Here is a 24,470-nt window from a genome sequence, read left to right as displayed (position 1 = left end):
TTACACGATCCTATGATTCTCCTTTGTAGCCCTATTCAGCCCTCCGTGATTCTCCTTTGTGAAACCTCTTCAGCCCTCCGTGCTGTTCTCTTGCCCACTCCTTACCATGGATGCCTTCCTCCTCTCCTAAGAATCTCTCCCTACAATTTACATTTTTGCTGTTATTTCCTCCCTCTCCCTCTCACATAACCCAGTCAGTCCTGTCCCACAGCTCCCCCATTCTTTTAGAAGCTTTCCATCTTCTTGTTTTTTGTGAGATCTCAGAGCAGGGGGTCCTTGGGCTGCTTGCCCTTACAAATGACTGCTTCACAGTAACGTAGCACTTAAATTGCACTGAGATTTCTGTATCGCCCCCTGCAGGGGAAACCTCGAGGTTTTTCCAGAGGACGCAGCACTACGATGTCACGCTCGCTGCGCTGCTCCAGGCCGGCATCCGGGTTCTGTTCAGCTCTTGCCAAGAGGAGACGGCAGTGCTGCTGAAGGAGCTGGCCCTGCTGGAGCAGAGGAAGAACGCTGCCATCTGCGTGCCTACAGAGGTGGAGGGGCACAAGCAGGAAATGCTCAACTTCTACCTGAGCATTCCCAACATCAGCTACCTGGCTGCTCTCAACATGTGCCACCACTTCAGCTCTGTGAGGACGATGGTCAACAGGTAACAGCAGGGCAGCACCCTGGGCTCTGGAGGCCTCACTTTCTCACTGTCTCACACTCAGGGTGCTGGCTGTGCTGAATTCACTCCCAGAGCTCCCTCCAGTTCCCATCCCCAGCTCTGTGCTGTTCCTCATGGATCTCCATCTCTTCATGCTGTGGCTGTCAACGATCCCTGCTTCCACCTCTCTCGCCGCTGCGCCCTTCCCTTTCCTTTCACAGCACTCCCTGGTTCCCAGCAGCCCTCCTGAGCTGGGCTCACTCCGCTCTGCTCCCCACGCAGCTCAGGCCACCCCTGCTGTGTCCTCACACCCACCCCCCACCCCGGGCTCAGTGTCCCTGTGCTCTCTTGCAGCTCCCCATCAGACATCGCTGCTGGTGCCCAGGTGAGCCCGCATTGTGCAGAGGAGACGCACCGCTACCTGCACTACGGCTTCGACACACAGATGCTGCCCGAGAGCCTCTGTGCCAAGGGGAAGAGCAACACCGCCCCCAGGAGCTGAGGAGAGGGACACGGGGCTGCTCTTTTGATTGCACTTTACGGAGTTTACAGTCGCTGTAAAATATGTAAATAAATCCTCAGAGAAACACTGGGGTTTGGGGCACAGAGACTGTGTCTAACAGGGAAGGAGAGTAGTTACTTTCCTTGCTGTGACGGATGAGTGATGGTGCCACACTGCCTAAAGATGAGCCACCATCTCAGCACTGCCCCCCTGCTGCTGGTGTCTGCTTTGCACAGATCACAGAGCAGTCATAGAATCATAGAATCACCAAGGTTGGAAAAGCCCTAAAAGCTCATCCAGTCCAACCGTTCACCTATTCCCAGTAGCTCCCACTAAACCACATCCCTCAACACAACATCCAGTCTTTCCTTGAACACCCCCAGAGTCCGTGACTCCACCACCTCCCTGGGCATCCATTCCAGTGCCTGACCACCCTTTCTGAAAAGTAATTCTTCCTCATGTCCAGCCTGAATCTCCCCTGCCGTAGCTTGAAGCCATTCCCCCTGCTCCTATCACTGATGACACGAGAGAAGAGGCCGACCCCCAGCTCACTACAGCCTCCCTTCAGGAAGTCATAGAGAGCAATGAGGTCTCCCCTGAGCCTCCTCTTCTCCAGGCTGAACATTCCCAGCTCCTTCAGCCTCTCCTCATCAGCCCTGTGTTCCAGACCCCTCACCAGCTTTGTTGCCCTCCTTTGAACACGTTCCAGGGCCTCAATATCTTTCTTGCAGTGAGGGGCCCAAAACTGGACACAGCACTCGAGGTGTGGCTCGGGGCTACAGCTGGGATGGATGGAAGCAGGGCAGTAAGCACCCACCTTCATTGGGCCACTACACAGCCGGGTGGGGAGGGCCCCACAGCCCACATCCCCAGCCATGGCACCTCCAGGGATGGACACCCACAGCTCAGGGCAATGCTGGGGCCTCAGCAGAAGCGCCTTGCTGTAGCAGTGTGTGCTGTCACACAGCAGCTGGCTGCAGCCCCGCGCAGGGACAGCCTGCCCTCGAGGCACAGAGGACTCAACAGGAGCCACATCAACTGGAAGAAGGCTCACCTTTAACTTCTTTTCCTTTTCACCAGCAATTTTTCCTTTGGAGGCAGGGAAGTGGAGCTGCGCTCACACGCTGCAAGGTGGAGTGGTGCCAGTGAGCTGAAAAGGGTGAGAGAGCTGCCCTCCTTCGCTCCCACCCCACTGCTCTGTGCAGGATTGCTCCTCGGGTCTCCATGGTGTTATTTCCCCCCTCTCCCCATAAGGAATGCCCCCAAGCTGCTCCCTGCCCTGCCCAGCTGACTGAAGTCCTGCAGTAGGAAGGAATAGGGCAAGCAGAGGCCCTTACTCACCACTCAATTAAGGCCATATGAATAATTATGGCAGAAATTCAAGAAAAGCTGTCTTATCTGCACAGGAATTACTCACAGGCTTCCCTCCACCTTACCTTCACAGTGTGTGATTTCACATCAGACATACGTGGTGCTGCTGGGATGGTTCTGTGCCCATTGTCACCAACTGCAGCAGTGGCAGAGGGACAGCAGAAGCTGCTCCCCCCCAGAAGGTACAGCTGTGCCCATCTCCACGCATGCAGATGATCATGCAGATGCGTGCATCTCTGCTCTTTCCAGGAAAGATAAAGCTGGAGAGCCCAGCAGAGCTCAGCAGCCGCTTTCAAAGCAGCTCAGCTCAAATGTAAGCCCTGCAAATTTATTTCAGAGCACATGAAGGTTCTCCCAGTAAGGAGCAGGCAGAAAGGGGCACCCAGCAGCTCAGGCATGGGGCCCAGAGCGTGACAGCCTGCAGCGTGAGTTCCTGAGCTGAAGAACTACAAATTACTTTTTCCTGTTACCTCCCATGCAGAGAAAAGAGATGCTCAAAGCTTTATTCTTCTGTACTACACTAAAAGTACTGAGCACTGCTGACAGGGAACAGGAAGCAGTATTTTAAAACAAGTGCTTACATATAACAGGCCCTAGCAATTTCAGACCACTGCTTCTTTAAAGCTCATAAAACTGCTGCTACATTCACATTTAAAAAAATTTCAAAGTATAAAGCACTTTCAATTCATTACAAACTGTGTTATTAAAAACATACTGTACAGCAACATTCCTAGATTTCATCTTAGAGCAAACCTGTGTATGGGAGCACAACTCTGCCTTCAGCAGGAGAAACACGGCAAAGGAAGGGGGAACCTGGGCAAGGAATTCCCACTTTGCACACAGGAGAAGCCATCCTCAGTGCTGAGCAGCACCCAGCTGACAACAGGCTGCAACCACAGCTCCACTGCAGGCCAGGTCAGCCAAAACGAGCTTCAAGCAGGAACACAGGAGCACATCAGAGAGGTGGCTGAAGCTCCTCCTTTGGCTTTTTTATACAAGTTCATAAATACTAAATAAAACCTCCAGAAGTTCAAACAGAAAAATAGGAATCTTCCTGTTCTTCATCTGATGTATCTGCTGCCTCAGCCACAAAGAGCTTCCCTACAGCAGGGCTCTGCTGTGCTTCTGCAACATGAAAAACAGGGAGGAGAGCATCAGTGTGTGTGTCTGAGCTGGCAAGGCAGCTCAAGGTCCTGTGAGAAACAGGATGCTGGAAAATGATTGAGTGCAGCTGTGAACACCCACACAGCAGCAGCAGCGTGAAGGTGAGTAGAGCTGATGTGAAAGAGAAACAAAACACTTACTTTTATCAAAGGTGAACTTGGTTCTGCTCGAAGCTGGTGTGCCATGCAAAGGGCCAGCCTGCCAAAAAGGAAAGGTCTGCACTCAGCAGTGACAGCAGCATAGGAAAGGGGAAACATTTGGGAGGGGGGAAGGAAAGGCACAGCGTTCCATTAGAGTGCAGCTGCCCTACTGCTATGCCACATTTTCACACCAGATTTAAAGTGCTCATCTACCAAAACCTCTGGCTAAACCAGTGGCACTGTTCTGCTTCTGGGATCACAGCTGTTCATGGAAGAGGCAGAACTACCAAGGCAAGGACAGGAAAGGAGCACAAATTCAGGGTGCAAGGTGGGGAGTCCCACTTCTTCCCCCATTGTACAGGAAAAAGATAGCAGGAATTTAAAGCATCAGAAAGGTCTCAGAACCCAAAAGCAATCACAGACCCTGAAAAAGACAGCCTGTCTGATCAAGACAATAAATCATAATAGAAGTAACTCTTCTCTGAAGTACATAGGTACAAAACCCAGAAGTTTGGTGTCAATGGAGACGGGTCCTGTGCTCCTTCTGTGCCCACACTGCGAGCCAGGGATCCTCCTGCTTAGCAGAACCTGCACTGTTACAAGGTGGAACCCACAGGCAGGAAGCCAGCATTACCTGCTGCTTCTTCACTTTGTCCCAGCTGCTCCTGCAGCCCTGAGTTTTCTGCATCCTGAACACATGTCTGTCGCAGTCCTTCCTGCAAGCATCAACAAACAGGTCAGTGGCAGTGGTGTGCTCTGCTCAGGGCATCAGCTACGTGCAGCTACAGGCAGCACACACAGTTCTAGTCCAGAAAGAAGATTAGCAGGGCTATTTAAAACAGTTGTTGGCCAATTAAATATAGCAACAGTCCCTGGAGTATGACTCAACACAGAGGAGTTTAATTTAATCACATGCATAGAACTCATAATGCAAATATCAGACAAAAAGCTTTATCATCTTCCCAGGATGTCCATTAACCATTATATGAAAATGCCACTTCTCACTAAAGTTTATTCCAATAAAGCCTGAAGCTTTATTGCCAGTGTTTTTAGTTGCCCGCTTACTTGAGTAGCTCAAACTGCACAGCTGTCAAATGGAAGTTCTCTCTAAATACCTTAAGGCCTGCAGCCTTTATTCTGCACACTGGAGGTTAATCCCTTATGAGTGGTCTTTCTCAGAAGAAATGAGAAAGGAAAGCATTAGCAAAGGAACAGCAGCATTCATGCAGTTCCCACCTGTTGATAGGTCCCAGCATACCAGGGCTGATGTGCTCACACTGAGGGGTTTTGGCCAGAGGGAAGACAGCTGAGGAAGGTGTGATGGGGTTGTTTGTAAGTGCAAAGTCATCATCATCCTCGTCATGGCTTCCCAGGAACGTTGGCAACTACAAAGACAGAACAGAGCACTCAAAGATCTGCCCTTTTTCCAGGCCTGCTTAAGAGGCCTCTCACCACTCCGCCTCACAGCAATCGCAGCCAGCAGCTGCACCCAGCTGTACCCCTGCTCCCCACACTGACAGGCCCAGGCTTTGTTCTCTCCCCGTCCCTCTGCTCACTGCAGATGCTTTTCCTGACTCCACTACACACCCCTCCTGAGATGCAGACAGCAGCAGGACACAGCAATGCTGAATGCAGGTACGTGAGGACGCCGCAGGGCCACCAGCCGACAGCGTGGTCTCACTTCAACGCTCCTGCAGATACCCAACATTTTGCTGCCCCTTTTTTGGTTACTACCACGTATTAAAAGAAAAAAGTCTGATTAAAATTCCAGGCTCAGAGTTGACCATTACTTCTCAGGAAGAAGATTACAGGATTCTCAGGGAACTTGCGGTCCTTCCATTTCAAAGGGAGAGAGGAGAGCTGAAAAGGTTCAGAGAGGAGCAGCACATCACCAGAAACACAGGAGAACTTCCATCATCTTGGAAGTCTTGGACGTGGATGCATGGATTCTCATGGCCAGCCTGCACAGATCTGTCACAGGGATTGCTCCATTGCACAGCGCAGTCCATAGAAAGCAAGGGAGCTACCAGTGCCTAAATGCTGGCATTTCAGTGAGCCACGTGTTGCTCTGCTTTTGGATGAGTACCAGATCAAGGCTCGTGCATCACTGAGTGGAGCCAGTTTGGACAGACAACAGCAGGAAGCCATGCTCCACGTTCTCCCTCTCAGCAAGCAAAGCACTGCAAAAATGAATCAGGTGGGTAACCCTCACCTCCCCAAACCACAACTGGCACTGACCAGCTGCCTCGTAGCACACCCTTCAACTACCAGTCAGAGAAGCACATGGATATGTACAGCTTTCCCAGATTTACTTACCCTCACTCTTCTGTTTTGAAAGGGTGTAGCAGTGAAAACATCATCATGGTCATCCTTTGGCAAATTGTCCAGGAAATCTCTCATCTGCTGCTTTCTTTTGAAGGTTCCCACTTTGGCAGTTATTGCAACTGGCTCTGTCTTATCTGCATGAATCCAAGCATTACTTTTTCTAAGACATTAATTACAAAGCATACTCTTAAATAAGCTGGATGCAATCAGAGAATCATGGAATGGAGTTGTAGAACAGAATGGAATCATAGAATCGATCAGTGCTAGCAATAAGGTTCTTTCTCTCATGGGAACTTCTCACAGCTTCTTTGTGGTCCTCTGGATTTCCATACAATTTACACTTCCAAAAATAAATCCTTCCTACATCTTAATCAGAAAGTTACTGCAGAGCCTTATAAACAGCTGCCTCCTCCTAGGCGAGGAACACAGGTTAAGCCTGCCTGGAAAAAACTCTAAATTGCCCTTTTTCTTCTCCTTTCTGCTTCAGTCTCTTATGACATCTGTAATGCAATGGGATGATAATAGCAGCCTTTGGATACAGCAAATGAGAGCAAGCCCAAAGGCAGCAGCCATAGATGCAGAACTGAAGGAAGAGAGCTGCTCATCTTTGGGAGACCTCGGGTATGCAGGGATCTCCAGCAAGAGACACCCTCACCTGCACTGCCAACCTTCAGTGAGGTCTGGGAAGGGGAGGATCCTGGCTCCAGCCCTTCCGTCACTCAGGCACCTTCCATTGCAGGCACCTGAGCTCCCCTGGTTGGCTCTGCCTTCCCACCAGGTGCTCCATCACTGCTTCAGGCTGTGACAGCATTTCTGCTACAACATCCCTCAAGCTCTGCAACAAACCTTTGCAGTGTAGAAGATAACCTCCTTTACTACAGGACTCCAATCCAAGCACAATAAAACAAAGAACTGCTTATTGTTTACTTATCAGGCGTGTGTGTGCTTATGGCTGCATCCCGCATTACACAATAAATAACAAATTCCAAATGCAAAGACCAACTTATAGTCAGAGCCAAGCGCTCAGTACCTTTCTGTCCTGGCTTTCCTGACCCGGTTTTCTTTGTGGGTCTCTGGGAAGTTTTTGCCTGTTCTTCTGTGTACTTGTGCTGGCAATCCTCAGCAGAACGAGACCCGACAGCCATCGCCACCTCCACCCAGAAACCATTCTTGTGCTTGGGAAATGAAGCCACTGCCCTGCCAAGAGAACAGAAGCACAGCCTTCCTCATACAGGAGAATCTGAGCTGCACTGCCACGCACCTGAGAATAACAGCGTGCCCAGGTGCACTGCGTGGGGAGAGCTGGCGTGCAGCAGAGGCACTGTAACATGCAGCTGTTATGTGAACGCCTGGTACGAGGTGCACATCATCCTTACAAAGTGAAAAATGCATCCAAACCCAGCTATTTTCCAACACTGTGTGTATATTAAACACTGCCCAGTAGCTAATTAAGTAATTGTCCAATGTGCTAATTGAATATCCTCGTGTTAGTCTCCCCTCCACCAGATCTAAATACACAAACACCACATGGTTAGTGTTTTAGTCCATCAGGGAAGAGAAATATGACCACCTTTACTCCTATAATACATGTTAATGTGTTTTTCAGCTTTGTTCGTAGAGATGCCTGTCTCACAAAAAAGCAGGCATATCTGGAAAGCAGTGGAGGAGCACTGAACCACCAAATTGCAGCTGCTAACTGTGCTCCTCTCACTCTGCATTACGTGGAAGAGGCGAGGGCTGCTCACACACCACAGCTACTGCAGGAAATCCTGGTCTGCTTCATTCTACTGTTCTCTTAATTTGTGAGCCAGAAGTATTTCGTAAGAGGGAATTACAGCAGAAGGAAATATAAAATAACGTGGGGCTGCTTCAAAACCAAAACCCTGAGAAATCCAAATTCAGAAGACCACCAAACATTCCAGTACCCAAATTATGCCTCCTGCTATCTGAGAGAGGCTTTGCCCTCTGAAGACAAGGGAACCACTTGCCTGTGCAGCTTCTGCAGTTCCTTTGGAGACCAGTCATCAGCTGCCTTTGAAAAAAAATCAAGAGTTTTGTGCACCTTGTCCCCCTTGGCTTCACTCGGTTTCGCTGCTGAAGGCTTGGCAGTTTGATTAACAGCACCGTTTGCTTTTCTGTTGGACGCTTCTGATCTCTTTTCCCTTATGTGATATTCCTCACCAGAAGAGGTTTCTTCTGTGAAGGAGTCAGAGCTCTCAATGAAGGCAGGTATCCTTTGCCTCAGCTGCATGGAATGGGAGGCGGCAGCGCAGTGTGCGACTGCCTGGCGTTCACTTGACACCTCGCTTGTGCTGCCCTGCAGCCTTTCACAGGCAGACGAAGATTCAGAGTTTTGCACCTCTTTTGGCAAAAAAGGTTTATTTTTCCTTCTGACAGTCAACTGGATGTAGTCTCTGGATTCCTCTTCCTCATCTTTGCTTGAGGATTCCTCTGTTAAAGGCTTACCTTGACAAGGTTTTTGTGCTGACCTTAAGGAGTACATGTTCTGATCTGTAGTCACTTCTCCATATTCTTTTCCTGTCTTTTCTTTTCTTGTTCCTGTGTTTCTGCTATTATAGTTAAGCTTGTTTGCATCTTCAGCATTTAAGCGAGTCGCCTTATTAGAAAGCCATGTTTTAATTTTATTAATATCACTTGCATGATCACTTTCATCATCTGAAATAAAGCGCCTGGCCTCTCCGCTTCCAGTGGACGTGGCTTTGTTTTTAGTACTCACTCTTTTCTCTTCACCTTTCCCTGAAAGAGATGTCAGTACATCACACACGTCAGGTAAATCATTACTGCACTCTGATAGATGAGCAGTGCTGAAAAATACTCCCTCTCCCAAGTCAGAACAGCACGAAGCCAGTTCTGAGCAGCAGATTTAGACTGAGCAAATGCTCCTCCTCAGCTCAGAGGGAGCACAGCCAGCAGCAGGCAGGCCCTTCATGCAAGGGAGACTTCCAGTACTTCCAGCACTCTTTGTTCCCACAGGGAATGTTGGCCGAGGCAGCTCCCTCAGGTTGCACACATCAGGCATACTGAGATCCAAAGCATAGGAGCAGAAACTTAAGTACATAAAACTCATAACTGCTTTGATTTCTGGAAAGAAATGTTCATGTCCCCATGCTGAACCAAAGCAGCAGTTTACAAACAATTCTGAGCTGTGAAACTGGCCATCAGTGTTACTCTAACTCTTCACAGAAGTGAATGATAATCAAAGGTGTAAATAAATTGCTTGCATCAGCCAGACATCACCACACCACTGCAGCACCCGGCTCATCGTCCACCAAATCCACTCAATAACTTTGGATAGAACAAGCAAAAACTTTTTTTTTTTTCCTTACCTTTATCTTGACTTTTTGTTTTTTCTTCCACTGTCTTTGTTGAAAGCTTTCTTTCCTTCACCTTGGAGAGCGAGCTGGTCTTTCTTTTAGGTTTTTCAGTACTATACATCTTCAAAACAAAACAATTTAATCTAAACTTCTGCTACAGCTTACATACCCAGCCTACCGACGCCAGCTCTGAAAAAGCCAAACGTTTACAGGATGGGCAGTCAAGACTCCTGCACTGCCCAGAAGCTCCTCAGGGCTGTCTGATGCACACAGGTGCTCATAGGAGTGCCTGTGACTGAGGCAACCTCACCAGACCCAGCTCCATTCTCTAACAGTTAAAATCTCAAAAGCCAGGACCTGTTGGTGAATCGGACACGGCCGCACTGCTGGAGCTGCTGACAAGAGTTAGTGCGCTCCCTGGGCGTATGGGCAATTCATCTTCAGGAAAAAACAGCTGCTGAAGAGAATGCTGCCTTCCTTCACACACAATGCCCTCACCACAGCACCGCCAGAGCTGCTTGAAGTGCCGTAATAAATGAGAATCACCCACCCCAATCAACACTGAGGAGCGCGTGGACAGACCGAGGTGTAAGAAATGAGGAATCATCTGCTCCTAATGAATATGAAACTACACAGAAAAGGGAAAGCTGAGAACAGCAGAGATGATGCAAAACCCAGCCTACAGCCCTGACGTCCCTTGTGAGCTCTGCCATGCTGGCAGGGACCTGATGTTACACTGCAGGAAGTGTTTTACTTGGGAACCTCTGTAACCCAAAGCAGTGCCTCTGCACAACTTCCTGGCCTTCCAGAATGTTCCATTTTTCCCAGAAGGAATCATATATTATCTCAGCTTCTCATGCAACAATTACTTGATAATTCAGACTTATCTTTTCTGCTTTAAAATGTTTTTATTATGGTTCCAAAACATTCTACCTAGTGAGGCACTCATTAGAGCAGCCCACCAGTTCAAGGCCCAAGTGGCCGCTGTATTTGTTACTGCATTTGACAGAAACACACAGCTCACAGCGTGCAAAGGACACTCACCATGCTCAGATAATCTGTCCCACCTTTCTGAATCGTAACATTCAGCTCCTGATCCACAAACTCACGCTCCCCACACCAGAAGCTGAGCGGTGGTTTGACCAGGCGGCCGCTCCGAGTGTAGATCCCACAGGAGCCGTCCAGAGCAGGTCTGTGTTGTGGTGTTTGATCTGCGAGAGAAACCAGCTTCACTTCTGCCCAAACATCGCACTGAAAACTCACTATCACACACTTCACAAGCACAAGAGCGACCTTGTACTTAAACCTGTTAGATTAGAATCATAGAACTGCTCAGTTCTATCAAGATCAAGACCAGCCACAACCCAACCATACTTAGGGACCAGAACAGGGGGTCCAGAGGAGCCACAAAGATGATCAGAGGCTGCAGCACCTCCACTACAAAGACAGGCTGAGGGAGCTGGGCTTGTTCAGCATGGAGAAAAGAAGGCTGCGGGGTGAGCTCAGTGCAGCCTGCAGTGCCTAAAGGGAGCCTGCAGACAGGAGGGGAGTCAGCTCTTGGCAAGGGGAGATGGCAGCAGGACAAGGGGAAATGGTTTGAAGTGGAGGGAGGGCAGATGGAGGTTGGATGTCAGGGGAAGTTGTGTGCTGTGAGAGTGGTGAGGTGCTGGAACAGCTGCCCAGAGAGGCTGTGATGCCCCGTCCATCCCTGGAGGTGTTGAAGGCCAGGTTGGATGGGGCCCTGGGCAGCCTGGGCTGCTGTGAAATGGGGAGGTTGGTGGCCCTGCATGGCACAGGGGGGTTGGAGCTTCGTGACCCTTGAGGTCCCTCCCAGCCCTGTGATTCTGTGATACTACCCTAGAACTTGCACAGATGATAAGGAAAATACAAATGTACCACAAAGTAATGATGCTCTTTTATGAGCATGCAGGTCAGAAATAAGCATACTTGAACAAGACTGAAATAATCATCTTCATGAATTATAAACCACATCACTGTGAACCTTTAGCTTTGCTTACAAGGCTATGAAGAACTTGAAAGTCACAGAGAATTACAGTGATAAAAGTTGTCACACTGAGCAAACCTTCACAGTAATGAGAAAATAAAACAGTTGTCATAGTAGGAGCAACACAACCTGATGACAGTACCAACAGTTTGCAAGCCCTGCTGGAGCCTATGACAAGATATAGAAAAGAAGTCAAAAACCAGAAGCTATTAGTGTCTGTAATGAAGTTTGCATTAAGGGGCAAAGAAAAAGTGTTGGCCATGGGGTTGTGGCTTTACAGTTGTTTCCTTTGGAAAGGAAGCCAAAAGAGGTAATTCTTCCACAACCATTCAGACCATGCCCAATGCTTGTTAGCACATCACTATTCCTCAGCTCTGGCAATAAACCATTTAGATACCATAAAACAAGCCTGCTGCAGGAACAGATCCAAGGAAGGAGTTAAAATCAAGCCAGCCAGAAAAGGGTGCAGGCCACCATTGCATGGGAGTCCCAAGAACAGAGCCTGGAGAGACTGAATCCCACAGACAACCCAGAATGACTGATAAGAGCATGACATGCAATACAGCAACCAGGAAAAACTTCAGTCAAGTTTGCTGCTGCCTGAAAAAACAGTTGTGGAACCACTGGTGTCAGCCTCTACAGACCCAAGCAGGCTCCTGCTTCCTTCCCAGGGTTATTCCTCAGAAGAGACTCCAAACAACGTCTATTTTTCATACACCAGCAAACCAGGACATGAACAAGCCACTGCTCCTCGTTATTGCAGCTCATGCAAACACAAAGAACAACTTTCACAATTAGTTTGTTATATCTTCCATACAGCCTGAAATTAACAACACAAAACAAGATATTCTTTGGCAGGAAAAAGCTTTAAAAAGATAGGACAAGGGGGAATGGCTTTAAAGTGAGACAGGGGAGGTTTGGGTTGGATATGAGGAGGAAGTTTTTCATGCAGAGGGTGGTGAGGCACTGGCACAGGTTGCCCAAGGAGGCTGTGGATGCCCCATCCCTGCAGGCATTCAAGGCCAGGCTGGATGTGGCTCTGGGCAGCCTGGGCTGCTGGTTGGCGACCTGCACACAGCAGGGGTTGGAGCTGGATGAGCGCTGTGCTCCTGTGCAACCCAGGCCGTTCTATGGCTCTATGAAAACAACAAAGCCACCAAACCCAAGCTATGACAAGCTGTCCATTTCTTCCCTAGAGAAAAAGATTACCAAGACTCACAAGTGTGCTCATCTTTCCTTGGTAGCACTTCATACGTAGTGTTCCTCGTTCCACGTTTCCTTGCGTTTCTTGGTGACTCTTCTGAACTTCCCACCTCATCTGTATCCACCACTGAGTCACTCTCATCATTTTTATCCTCACTGATCCTTTTTTTGTTTTCTTTCCTAATGATTTAGAGTTTAAGAAAAAAATAATAAAGACCTGTATAATCAAAGAATATTAGGATGTTATAATCACCAAATAAACAAGAGAGTTAGGCAAAACAGACTACGACAACAAAAGAGAATAGAAGGCTTACACCTATCCTGGGCTCACTCACAAACTCAGGCAGAGCAGATCTCCAGAAGAGATCCTTCCCCACTGGCAGCCAGCTCTTAAATAGGGCTAGGAGGGGTGGAGCCAGGCAGCACAGCTGAATTGCCTTCACCTGTGCTCCTCTGGTTGACTCATTGCTCACCTCAGGTGATCAATCAGAGGTTCAGGCCGTGGCTCAGCAGTTCCCATACCAGACCCAAAGCAGCTACCCTTTAACAAAAGACCTACGTAGACTCCAAGTCTTCTCCCCATCCCAGCAAAACCCAACAGCACAGTGCAGCTCTACTCACGGGGTAGCTAAATAGTGGCATGGCTCAAGGCACTGAATCAGCAATGCCCTTCACTTGTGCTGATCCCATCTCAATAGAAACAATCCAAAGCAGTCTTATGAAGAAGAGTGAGAGGCTGAGGCCCTGGGCAGCCTGGGCTGCTGTGAAACATGGAGGTTGGTGGCCCTGCCTGTGGCAGGGGGTTGGAGCTTCGTGATCCTTGGGGTCCCTTCCAACCCGGGCCGTTCTGTGATTTGTGATGTGATTCTTCCAACAAAGCAACCAGAATTTGCCTGGATCAAAGTCTCCATAAACCCATCTACAATCTTTCATCTTTCACTAAGATCCTTACAAATCAACTAATACTTGTGAGAGTATTACAATCAAACAATTGCCAAAGGAATTACCTTCTTAATTCCTTGAGTAACTCCTCAACGTGTTCCTTCCACCTTTTGGAAAACCCAAAGTTAAATCTTTTGATGAACTGATAGGAAAATCCTGTGTGAAACAGAAGTGGCATTAAGCACAGCTGAGCAATATTTTTAATCAGGAAACACAGAAATAGCACTCGGTCTGATCCAAGGCACCTCAGAAACTCACTGACATCTTAAACATCAGAGAGACAGACTTTGCCAATTTGAAAGAACTGTGTGTGTCATGGTGAAGTGAACTGAGGGCCACAGGACGCAGACATCAGCAAGTGAAGATGGCATTCTAGTTTTTGGGAGCCAGGAACAGAAGCCCACCCAGCACTGATGGACTGGGCAAAGCTCCCAGCTCCATTCAAAGCCCCCTGAGCCCAGACTGCAGAGTAACACCAACGTTCACTTTGGCAGTACGTGCAAGTTAGCAGAAAGCAGCCATAATTCTACAGCTCTCCTTAAGAATGATCTTCTTACCTTCTTTTCTCATCCAAACAGAATCTATATGTCCCTGTAGCAGGTAGATATTGCCAGATGATGTTTTAACTTGGTTGTAAGCTACACGTTCTACAACTGCATTGCTATGCCATAACATATCCTTCATATCTCTAAGAAAAGATAAATAATATTAACAACACTCATGCACAAAAAAAAAACCAACACAATTTTCATAAGAGGAGGAATTTAAGACAAGAAATTGTTATCCCACACCAGTGTAACAGTACTACCCATGTGAGAGTCACACGGACACTGGTAGGAAGTGCTGGGTTTTCCTTTCTTAGCTTGGAAGATTTTCTGGACGTCTTATTTAATATTTGGACAGGAAATAAAAGAATATAAAATAAAACAATATAGACAGAATAAAACTTGCCACTACTGCATGTGTTCATCACAGAACATGCCTGGCATGAGGCTGCAAAATCAAAGTAGGCTAAAGGACTCCACTGAGCTCCATGTTGCAGTGAAACCTTCGTGGATGTTACAGAGGTGCTATTATACAAGTCCAGTTTAAGTTTATAGAGATGCTATTATACAAGTCCAGTTTAAGTGGGAGTATTTTGTTTCTTACCTTTCTATTTAAAAGACAATAACTGAAGAAGGAGCTCCAGTCCATGCAAAAATTAGAGATTAACAAGTGGTTAGGGAACCTCTCAGTGAGAAATAAAAGGGAGCATTAAGGTAAAAAGAATCTCCATGGGATGTTTTAAGTACACTTTTGTAGCAGCAAACAGAGCTGCAGAGCAGCACTAAGGGCAAACGGCCCAAAGGCTGAGCTGCCTCACGTGCCACAAACAGCAGAGCTCTCTTCAGGCCTTCAGGCAGCAGAAATGCGAGGAACTGATTGTAACAGCGACCAAGGTACTGCGAGCCCACGAGCTCATCTCCACATCTCAAGGGATGCGACCAGCCTTAGGGCTGAGATGTTGAAAAGCCTCCAACATGCCTCACGCTGCATTTAAATCAGAAATGTTGACCTTACCTTCGCTTTCCCTCGACGCACACTGCCGTGTTACCGCTCATCACTTTAATGCGCCACCTGGAAAGGCAGATTCTTTTCTGTGGGGAAAAAAAAGATCAGATCTGCCACGGTTCTTGTATCAGACTAAGCCATGCAACATTGCCAATGCGCTGGCAAAGTAGAAACCAACTCCTGTACAGCCTGAGAATCTATTTAGGCATCATCTTCCAGACCAAAAAAATCTGAAACCAGCCGTTAAATGCATAAATGTAGAATCACAAGCAAGTTGGATCACAGTGCAGAATACATGAATTTCAAACAAGCACCTTGAGAAACTTAGCATTGGCTTTTGGAAGTCAAACTCATTGGCCAGGGCTCCTAGCAAACCCAAAAAGCCCTCCTCAAAAAGCACCAGCAGCATGCCATCCCTCTTACACACCATCATTCCCCAGAGCACCGCTCACAAAAACAAGTTGTCATGAGAAAATAAAATTACTAGCTCTGTTCTTACTAAAATTCAGCACATTAAAATGTCTGCATCCAATACTAAAAACTGCTGGACATTCACTGTGCACAACCTTCATATTTTAAGAGATCACTTTGGGCTGAAATGTCTCATGGGCACAAAAACACAGCCCCTGGGGAGTCCCTAGGCTCACTGCTGAGGTTCAGCTTCACAACACACTGCTTTCCTTGAGATCGAATCAGCAAGCTCTAAGTACCACCAAGTGCTTATTGAAGAGAAAATTCTATCTGCAAACTGAACTTCTAGGAAAAATTCTTGCCTCCCATAACATCAGTTTGGATATTCTGGCACTACACCCAAGATCTCCACCTCACTATCCAATACACAGAGATTCAGTTAGCTCAAGGGCCACCGAGCCTACAGCTAGGAATTATCTTCCCTCCTTCTCTCAGCTTTACCTATACACCCAAGAGCTGAATGGGACATCACAGCAGTGGGGCAATGAACATATTTAATTCATCTCACAGAAAATCCCTTCAAGCTGAGAGCTCTTCGAGCCCAGACTGCAGCTTGTGAACACTAAAGGAAAAAGCCTTCTTTAACACAAACCAACCAAACCTTCATCTGGGAAAAAAAAAATGAAGTCTTTTGAGAGGAAAATATTTACCACTACAGTCTGAGGAGGTTTTACTCTGCTCAGCTTCACCACGCCACTCTCTCACTCCCCCACCTCAAAAAAACAGGGGGAAAACAAATGGTGAAAGAAGCCTTGTGGGCTGAGCTAAAGAACAGCTTGATTTAATTAAAAACAAACAAACAACAACAACAAAAAACAACACAAAGACTGTACAGAAGCAAAAGGAGAAAATTACTCTCTGCTTCTCATCAGCAAGCAACGCTCGGCTACACCTTAGGAAACAGAGCCTCAACTGATGTAGCAGTTGTTGGAGGACACTGCCATAACGAGAGCTCCCCTCCTCCTTCCCCAGCTCCCACTGCTGCTGCGATGTTCCACAGTGTGAGATATCACTCTGGTGGCACAGAGCAGCACCCCAGCACTGCTCCCTCCCCGCTGGCTCTGGGGCAGCCTTGCTGCTGTGCCAGCGCTGCCCAGCGAGAGACGGAGCGGTGCTGCACATCACTGCTGCTGCAGCGACAAGCGCAGGGTGCGGCCCTGTCTGGGCTGCTGCATGGAAGGTGGACTCCATCCCAGAGTCACACCCAGCAGTTTCAGCTGTGCACTCATTGCTTCTGACAGAAAAACATGACACAAGCTACAGGCAGCCCACGGGAAGTTTTACCCTATGGGTGTAACAAGGCAGTAAGTTCTCCCACCTCCTTGTTGGCTGTGACAGCGATCTGACCTGCCCGAGCTTTATCCAAAGGGCCATTACAGTTTTCCTTCTGCTTCTGCTTCCTCGGCACATGGAGAGGAGAGAGCACAACGCTGCAGAAGTGCTGTGTGGGTTTCTGAGCTGCAGTCTCCAGTATCTTTTCTGCTCTGTGCTCAGCTCGCTGGTTGCTCGGCTGCAGCCGTCCTTTCTCCTGCTCAGTACGTTTTGCTTCTCTGTTTCCACATCTTCCTTCTAGCTGATCCCCAGGGTCAGAAGGGGTACAATGGACACCCACAGTACTTGCTACTGTATTTAGAGACATTTCATCATCAGCATCCATCGATTCCACAAGGAAATTATCCTCATTGTCCTTAGCAGCAGCCACACACGCTGTCTGAGCACTGGGGAGCAGCTCACCACAAGCAGATTTGATTACTGGCTTTTCTGCAGCTGGGAGAGGAGGAACGTTCTGCTTGTTTGGGCTTGGAAGTGGTGGACCTGCTGTTAAAAAAAAAGGCCATTAGTGATGTTAATATAAGTATGTTCTCATGGTTAGCACTACTATTCTGAAAGCACTAATTCAACTGCCAATCCTCACAGCAAGCACTTTGTTGAATTTGTTTGTACTAGATTTTCATCACAGATCAACAAATAAGCATCCCACCCTCACCCAAAAGCAGGCTGATGTACACGTCTATTAGCATACTTACCTTTCTTCCTATAGAGAAAAGGTTCTGCTACCCATAAAAAACAGAATCTCAAACACATCCTTCTTTCCAAACTTCAAGACCTTGATTTCTACCCATGCTGCTGCTATGCTGGGAGCTACAGACATTGGTTTCTGAGTTTTCCCCTAATTTAACTGCTGTTTTGAAGCTGAACAACACTGTCTTTGCCATGCATCATTCTCTTGGTTTGCATTCTAGGAAAAGAACGATACAACATACGTACGTACAGAGCTGCTCTCAAGAAACAGTGCAGAACAAAAATGAATATGGGGAATCCTAAGCTTTAAAATAACAGAGGGTGGATTTAGATGAGGTACCAGTGAGAAATACAGCTCGTTGTGATCAGCAAACTTGCTGAGGGTGCACTCGATCCCACCGCCTGCGTTGATGAAGAACTCTGGTCCAAGGCAGGCCAACCCCTGGGCACAGCGCCTGCGGCCGCCTCCACACACACACGGAGCCCCTGACCACAGCCTCACGGCTGCAGCCTCCTGACCAATTCCTAACCCACCAAACAGTCCACCTTCAAATCCACATCGCTGCAATTCAGAGATAAGGATGCGCTGCAGGACCGCGTCAAGGCCCCGCACAACTCCAGGCTGGCACATCAGCTGCCTCCTCTGCCCAGCGCTGCCAGCGCTCCAGGACAGGAGCCAGCAGTGGCTCAGGCACGCGCTGCCCTTGGTGAAGCTGTGCTGCCCGTCTCAGATCACCTCCTCCTCCCTCACTGAACATCTTTTTCAGAAGGATCTGCTCTGTGATCTTCCCAGACACAGATGTGAGGCTCACCGGCTTGCAGCTCCCTGAGTCTTTGTTCCACTTTTCTCATCAGGGAACCAAGCTTTTTCTTTTTACGTATTAAAAGCAACAGAGTGGGGAAAAGACTTAGCCAAGAAAAAGTTTAGGATATTTCCACCAAATTCCCATTCCAGTACCAAACTGTCACACCTAATTTATAAAGAGTTCTTAACCACAACACCAGAGGCTGAACGAGCTCAGTACGTGCACACATGAAAGAAAAAGCAAACAAAAATCCAACAGACAAACGATGTCAAACTTCAGTGCCAGCAGGCAGCACCCTGCCCTGCAGCCTGCAAGTCTTAACTCCATCCCCAGGGCTGAAAAGGCAGACTTGCAGGTTTCTCACACCTCCTTCCTCTGTGCACAGACTACAAAGGCAAATGATACCCTGCAATATTCTGCCAATAGCACACAAAAATTATAAGCAAGAAGAGAGTCCTGAAGTCCCACAAGCTTTTGAAGTGTTTCTAAAGGCAGAACCAAGTACCTTTTTGCTGCTGCTTCTGCTGCAATTTCTGCTTTACACGCAAGAAGAACTTCTGAGGAGATTCCAACACAATGGGGTCTACGTTCAGCATTTTCACAGCCTGGTTCTGAGGAATCCGAATGCAAGGTAATTCTGGAAACAACAGTTCAAAAAATCATTTGGAATTGGGGAAGAAAATCAATGGGGTGGGAGGGAGGAGAAGCAAAATGCACATTTCATAAGATCTGAATACAAGCGAGATCCATTTTGTAGTAGTAAGGTCTAACCAGCAGTTCCCCACAGAGGAACAAAGGACTCAGAAATCATTACTGAAACAAATAGGATGATGCAGGATAGAAACAGGCATTTTGGAAAACTGGGGTTAGAAAGGAAAGTTGCAGAATTTTCACTTTTTGCATAAATAAGAGGTTACTCATTTTTATCACGTTCAACAGTGACAGTGACAGTGAGGAGGGGCTTTAAGTTGCAGCAAGGAGATTTAGGAAGGCTATTTAATAACTAAACATGAAGCTTGGGCACTACTATCTCCACAGCAACAGTCAACAACTTCCCAGCAAAAGCAATCAGTCAGCAGCTGTCTGCGCTACAGACAAGGTACAGCTCAGTGCTTAGCCTAGTTTTCATTGCAGCTTTTCCATACCTAAATGCAGCCTACAAACAGGAGGGGAATCAACTCTTGGAAAGGGGAGATAACAGCAGGACAAGGGGAAATGGTTTGAAGTTGAGGGAGGGCAGATGGAGGTTGGATGTCAGGGGGAAGTTGTGTGCTGTGAGAGTGGTGAGGTGCTGGAACAGCTGCCCAGAGAGGCTGTGGATGCTCTGTCCATCCCTGGAGGTGTTCAAGGCCAGGTTGGACGGGGCCCTGAGCAGCCTGGGCTGCTATGAAATGTGCAGGTTGGTGGCTCTGCATTGGTGGGGAGTTGGAGCTTTGTGATCCTTGAGGTCCCTTCTAACCCGGGCCATTCTGTCATTCTGCGATTCAAACAGATCGCAGATGCACAGCACGGAGGAGTTGGGCGGGGCCTTGCAGACCATCGAGTTCCACCCCTGCGCGTGCCGAGTGCCAGCAGCTCCGGCTGCCCACTCAGACACAGAGGAACGGCCAGAGCTCCGGGCAGCAGCGCCGGGCCGCACCGCCTCTGGGTAAGGAACGCGTCCAACCGCCCTGTTTCAGCTCTAAGCCCCCCCGCCCCCCCACACACAGCCGGCAGAACGCCGCTATCGCTCCCCGTGCGGCCCCACGTTACGAACCTCTCTTGAGCGGCTCCGCTGCCCCGCGCTGCCCACCGCCCGCAAGGCGCGGCCCGGGCCCGCCGGGCGTCAGGATGCGGTCGCTGCCACCGCCCTTCATCTTCATCTTCATCTTCATCCTCAGGAAGGCCGCGGCCGGGGATTGCCGGGCCGGCTGCTCGCGTGCGAGGCGTTTCGGCGGTGGCGGTCCGGGCCCGGGACGAATCTCGCTGATCTCGCCGATCTCCAGCTGCTCCCGCCCGCCTCCGCCGCCATCCAGCAGCGTGGATTGCAGCACCGGGCCGGGCGGGAGAAGCGCGGCGTTGCCGCGGCACCGCAGGGCCTTCAGCGGGGTGAGCGTGCCCGCCGGGACGGAGCTGAGGAACACCGCCTGGAACGGCATCTCACCGCGGCGGGGAGTGGCGATCATCGCGGCGCAAGGCGGCGGGCCGTCCCGTCGCGGCCCGCTCCCCGGATCCCGGTCCCACCGTAGCAGCGCTCCGGCCCGGCCCCACCCCGCCCCGCCCCGCGCCGCTCACCGAGCGCGCGCAGCGCACATGAGAGGATTTGAGTTGGAACTCCCTCGCGACGATTGGCTGCGGGGCTGCGTGACGTCAGTGGGCGCGGGACGGAAATGGCGGAGCTGAGCGGAAGTGAAATAGCAGAGCGCCGCTTCCGGTTAGGTAGTGCTTCCGCCAGAGGGCTGCGCTGGGGCTGCTCGCTCTCTGCAGGCGGTGCTGTGGCGGCCCCCCGGTGCGGCACTTTGTGTTAGCGGTGTGCAGAGCTGGTGCTGCTGCTGGGTGATGGGGAGGGTAGTGAGAGAGCCGCGTAGTTCTTCTGTTGTCATGGGTTCAGACGCCTGTGAAGCTTTTCTTTAAGCCGAGGAGACCTGTTTCACTCGTTACCTGCCGAAGCCTTTGCATTTCTTCCTTTTGGGAAAGCGCAGTAGGATCTGTAAGAAGTTCGGTGAGTGTAGTTCCTCCTTTCTAGCAAAAGGGGGCTGTGAGCTCTAAGAGTGTAGTTGAGGAAGCTGTAGGTGTTCACAGGTGATAAATAAACCTCATTAACAGCACAAAGCAAGGCTTTTTTTTTTTTTTCTTCTACATGCTGGGCCCAGGAGAGCTTCCTATGGAGAATGTCTAATTTGCTATTGCTTTGTTCCCTAAAGGAAAGGAGAGGTTGATTATGTAAGGAAGAAAAAGTAATGCTGGTTGCCTACAGAGACCTTAAACTTACAACAAATAGTAGGGCAGTTAATTGATTTTCTTTGGGTATTTATGGTGCTGCATACAGGTGGAGCAGCTGCTGCGTATGGATGAGAGCTGACTGTTGCAGGGCCAGTGTTGGGTTTGGAGGTAAAAAGTGCAGGTTCTTTAGCTCAGGGTCACACCTGGAGGGTGGCAGCTGTGTCTGAGCCTTGTCAGGTTGTGAAAATTAAAACCAGTAACGGTTTGCACTTCTGATATCCAAGGCCAGGAATGAGGGTAAAACATCCGATGCTTTTGCATGCCTTGGGTCATGATTGTTTTGGTTGTCTGAAACAGCAGCTTCTGCTCTGTTTTGATGCCAGTGAAGCCTGAAGGAGCAAGGAGTCATCCTGCAAAACACGCTCCATATGTGTAAGGTCCCATCAATACTGTGTTTAGGGTACTGCACAGATCTTGGGGATTGTTTGGAGTACCAGAACAGCATGGAAACAGCACAGGAAAATGCCACTAAGAGAAACTGGATTTCAGCAAGTCCTGCAGGGTAGGACTCCCCTCAGCTGAAGGCCATGCTCATCTGCTTCAGATGGCCAGGCAGGTGGAACAATGCTCTGCCTTCTGCATATGCCTCTTCTTTCTCCACTGGCAGGAAGGTCTTGGATGTCCTCTTGCTGAATCTCATCTGACAGTTGGTTTCTAGCCCACCTTATGCTTACTGACCAGTAACAGTAGAACATATGGCCAAGGTATCTGAGTAGTCCCACTGATTTCTTGTGACTGTAAAGCTGAATAGATGCATTTCCTGGGACTGGGTACTAATGTGGGCTGATGTTGAAGGTGTGTAAATGAACACTGCAAACCCGCGTCAGAATGCAGAAGCCTTTTTGTGCGGGAGAGGAGCTCCTTATCTTTAGGTAATTGAGTAAGCAATGCTGCAGAGATTTCTTCTAGTGGAAGGTATGCACAGGCATTGTAAGCAAGGCCAAAAGCTTTGAGAGTTCAGTGAGCAAAGGGAGAGGAATAGAGAACTGTCCCCACTAGGAAATTTTGAAGGCCATAATAAACCATCCTGCATGTGCAGGCATGTGTATACATGTTAAACATGGGTATATTTACTTCTGCCCTCCCACCCTGACAAAGAAACCTGTGGGTTTCTTTTCAGCCATACAAGCAATTGATTTAAGGTCTCAAAAATCTGAAGGACAAATTGGATGACATAAAAGCCTGGAAAATTAAAACAAAAGTACAGTTTTCTCTCAGAAATGGGTGTATGCCTTCCATTAAATAAAGGAAAACAAACAAGAAAGGGGGATTAAGTGCAGTGAAGGTAATGCCAGCAAGTTACACACCAGTTAGCCAGGCAGATGTGTAGATATCACTAGTGTAATGACTGAGCTACCAGAAAAATGGCTCTAGGAAGAAAAGTTATACTAAAAGTCTATGCCTCTTTGCAGATCTTCACAGTAATTATAGGAAAACAGAAAACCTGACAGTAAAAGGACATTTCTTTAATTACCAATACTGATCTATCTTAATTTTAAACATTCTCCCTCCCTTTGCTCTACTTCTCCCATCAGAGCCTTGCTTTGGGAACACAGAACATTTGCATTCTCTCATGGGTGCCATAGATGTTCAAGGACCAACAGAAGCTGTTTGTTCCCTTGGTTTTTGTACATCAAGCATCTCCCTGGGACAGAAACATGATGCAGAAGAGTGACATGGCTCACAGGACTGCAGGTGCTCGCTTGTATGCCTCTACACTTAGAGTACAGCACTCTTCAGTGACAGCACCCACTGAAGATGACACAAAAAGGTGAAGTCCTTTAAGTGTTTCCATGAGAAGCTATGCACACTGCAGCCAAAAAGCACACAGGTTTTCCTGTGTCTAGCCATACACTGCAGATCTGGCTGAAGACACAGGAGTTCAGCTGCACTTTGCAGTGCAGCCTGTGTGGCAGCTGCCACAACACTGCTCAGGAGAAGGAACAATTTCCAGTGGGTGTGTGGCAGTTCCAGCTCAAATCCTCTCCCAGTCTCTCCTGGCCCAGTGGTCGGGGCAGCGCAGAGCTGCCCAGGAGAGGTTTGTGTTTATTCCCCTGGTCTGTTTGCAGATGGGGCTGGCCTGTTGCAGTATGTTGAGTCTAGAGGGTTTGGTGTTAAGCCCCTCATTGCCAGATAGACAGACAGTGAGGCACTAGAATGTGGGCAGAGAGCGGAACGGAGCTGTGAGGGCTCTGGAGCACACATCTGATGGGGAACAGCTGAGGAAGCTGGGGTGGGTCAGTGTGGAAAAGGGGCTCAGGGGAGACTTTATAGCCTTCTATGACAGCCTGAAAGGAGGATGTGCTGAGGGGGGAGTCAGCCTCTGCTCCCAGGTAACAGCAACAGCACAGTAGGAACGGCCTCAAGTTGTGCCAGGGGAGGGTCAGGTTGATACTAGGAAGCATTTCTTCTTCCAAAGAGCAGTCAGGTGCTGGAACGGGCTGCCCAGGGAGTGGTGGAGTCGCCGTGCCTGGAGGTGTTCAGGAACATTGGGATGTTGTGCTGAGGAACATGTTCAGCAGCAGTTCTGGTAGTTGAGGTGCCAGAAGGAGCTGCGTTTCAGTGCCATTTAGTTCAGAAGCAGCCTGAACCCCCTCATACATGGCTAGGATCTCCTTCTCAGTTGGAGTGTAGCACTCTTTCGACCACCTATATGCTTTACTTCAAAATCCCTGGGGTTGGCCTTCGGTCTCTCCTGAGGCTTTTTGCCTCAGACTCTGAGTGGGACCTTTCTCTCCAGCAGCAGTGTAGAGGATGTTCTTTTCATCCTGTCCCATCCATACTGGTCCGAGGGCCACAGCTTGGGCTATCTCCTGTTTAATCTGTCCAAAAGCCTGCTGCTGCTCAGGGCCCCACGTAGAATCATTCTTCTTCTGCATCACCTGATAAAAGGGGCTTACAATAAGGCTGTAGTTTGGAACATACATTCTCCAAAAGCCCACTGCACCCAGAAAAGATTGTGTCTCTCCCTTGCTAGTGAGTGGAGACACAGCAGTGATTTT

At 48.8% G+C, this 24,470-nt stretch overlaps 2 protein-coding genes across 2 annotated transcripts in view; one reads left to right on the top strand and one right to left on the bottom strand.

The window, feature by feature from the left end:
• FANCM (FA complementation group M) overlaps positions 1-1,243 on the top strand; it is a 57,931-nt gene extending 56,688 nt beyond the window's left edge. Inside the window, exons 22-23 of the mRNA XM_052696509.1 lie at positions 361-652; positions 1,004-1,243. Of these exons, the coding sequence (XP_052552469.1) occupies positions 361-652; positions 1,004-1,151 (440 nt within the window). The 3' untranslated portion in view covers positions 1,152-1,243. The remainder of the gene's footprint in view (positions 1-360; positions 653-1,003) is intronic.
• A 1,939-nt stretch (positions 1,244-3,182) lies between these two features.
• MIS18BP1 (MIS18 binding protein 1) lies at positions 3,183-21,068 on the bottom strand. The gene is given in 18 exon segments (XM_052696528.1): positions 3,183-3,647; positions 3,827-3,884; positions 4,461-4,542; positions 5,063-5,211; positions 6,143-6,285; positions 7,182-7,348; positions 8,140-8,908; positions 9,499-9,607; positions 10,531-10,697; positions 12,711-12,874; positions 13,702-13,792; positions 14,194-14,324; positions 15,197-15,273; positions 16,977-17,476; positions 18,992-19,123; positions 20,243-20,729; positions 20,732-20,971; positions 20,973-21,068. Coding segments are annotated over 18 exon segments (3,657 nt in total). The 3' UTR covers positions 3,183-3,552.
• Between the last annotated feature and the right edge of the window lie 3,402 nt (positions 21,069-24,470).

The sequence above is a fragment of the Tympanuchus pallidicinctus genome, unplaced genomic scaffold, assembly GCF_026119805.1.
Source record: "Tympanuchus pallidicinctus isolate F22 unplaced genomic scaffold, pur_lepc_1.0 scaffold3, whole genome shotgun sequence".
NCBI classification, from domain to species: domain Eukaryota; kingdom Metazoa; phylum Chordata; class Aves; order Galliformes; family Phasianidae; genus Tympanuchus; species Tympanuchus pallidicinctus.
This window is presented reverse-complemented; position numbering and strand designations above follow the sequence as displayed.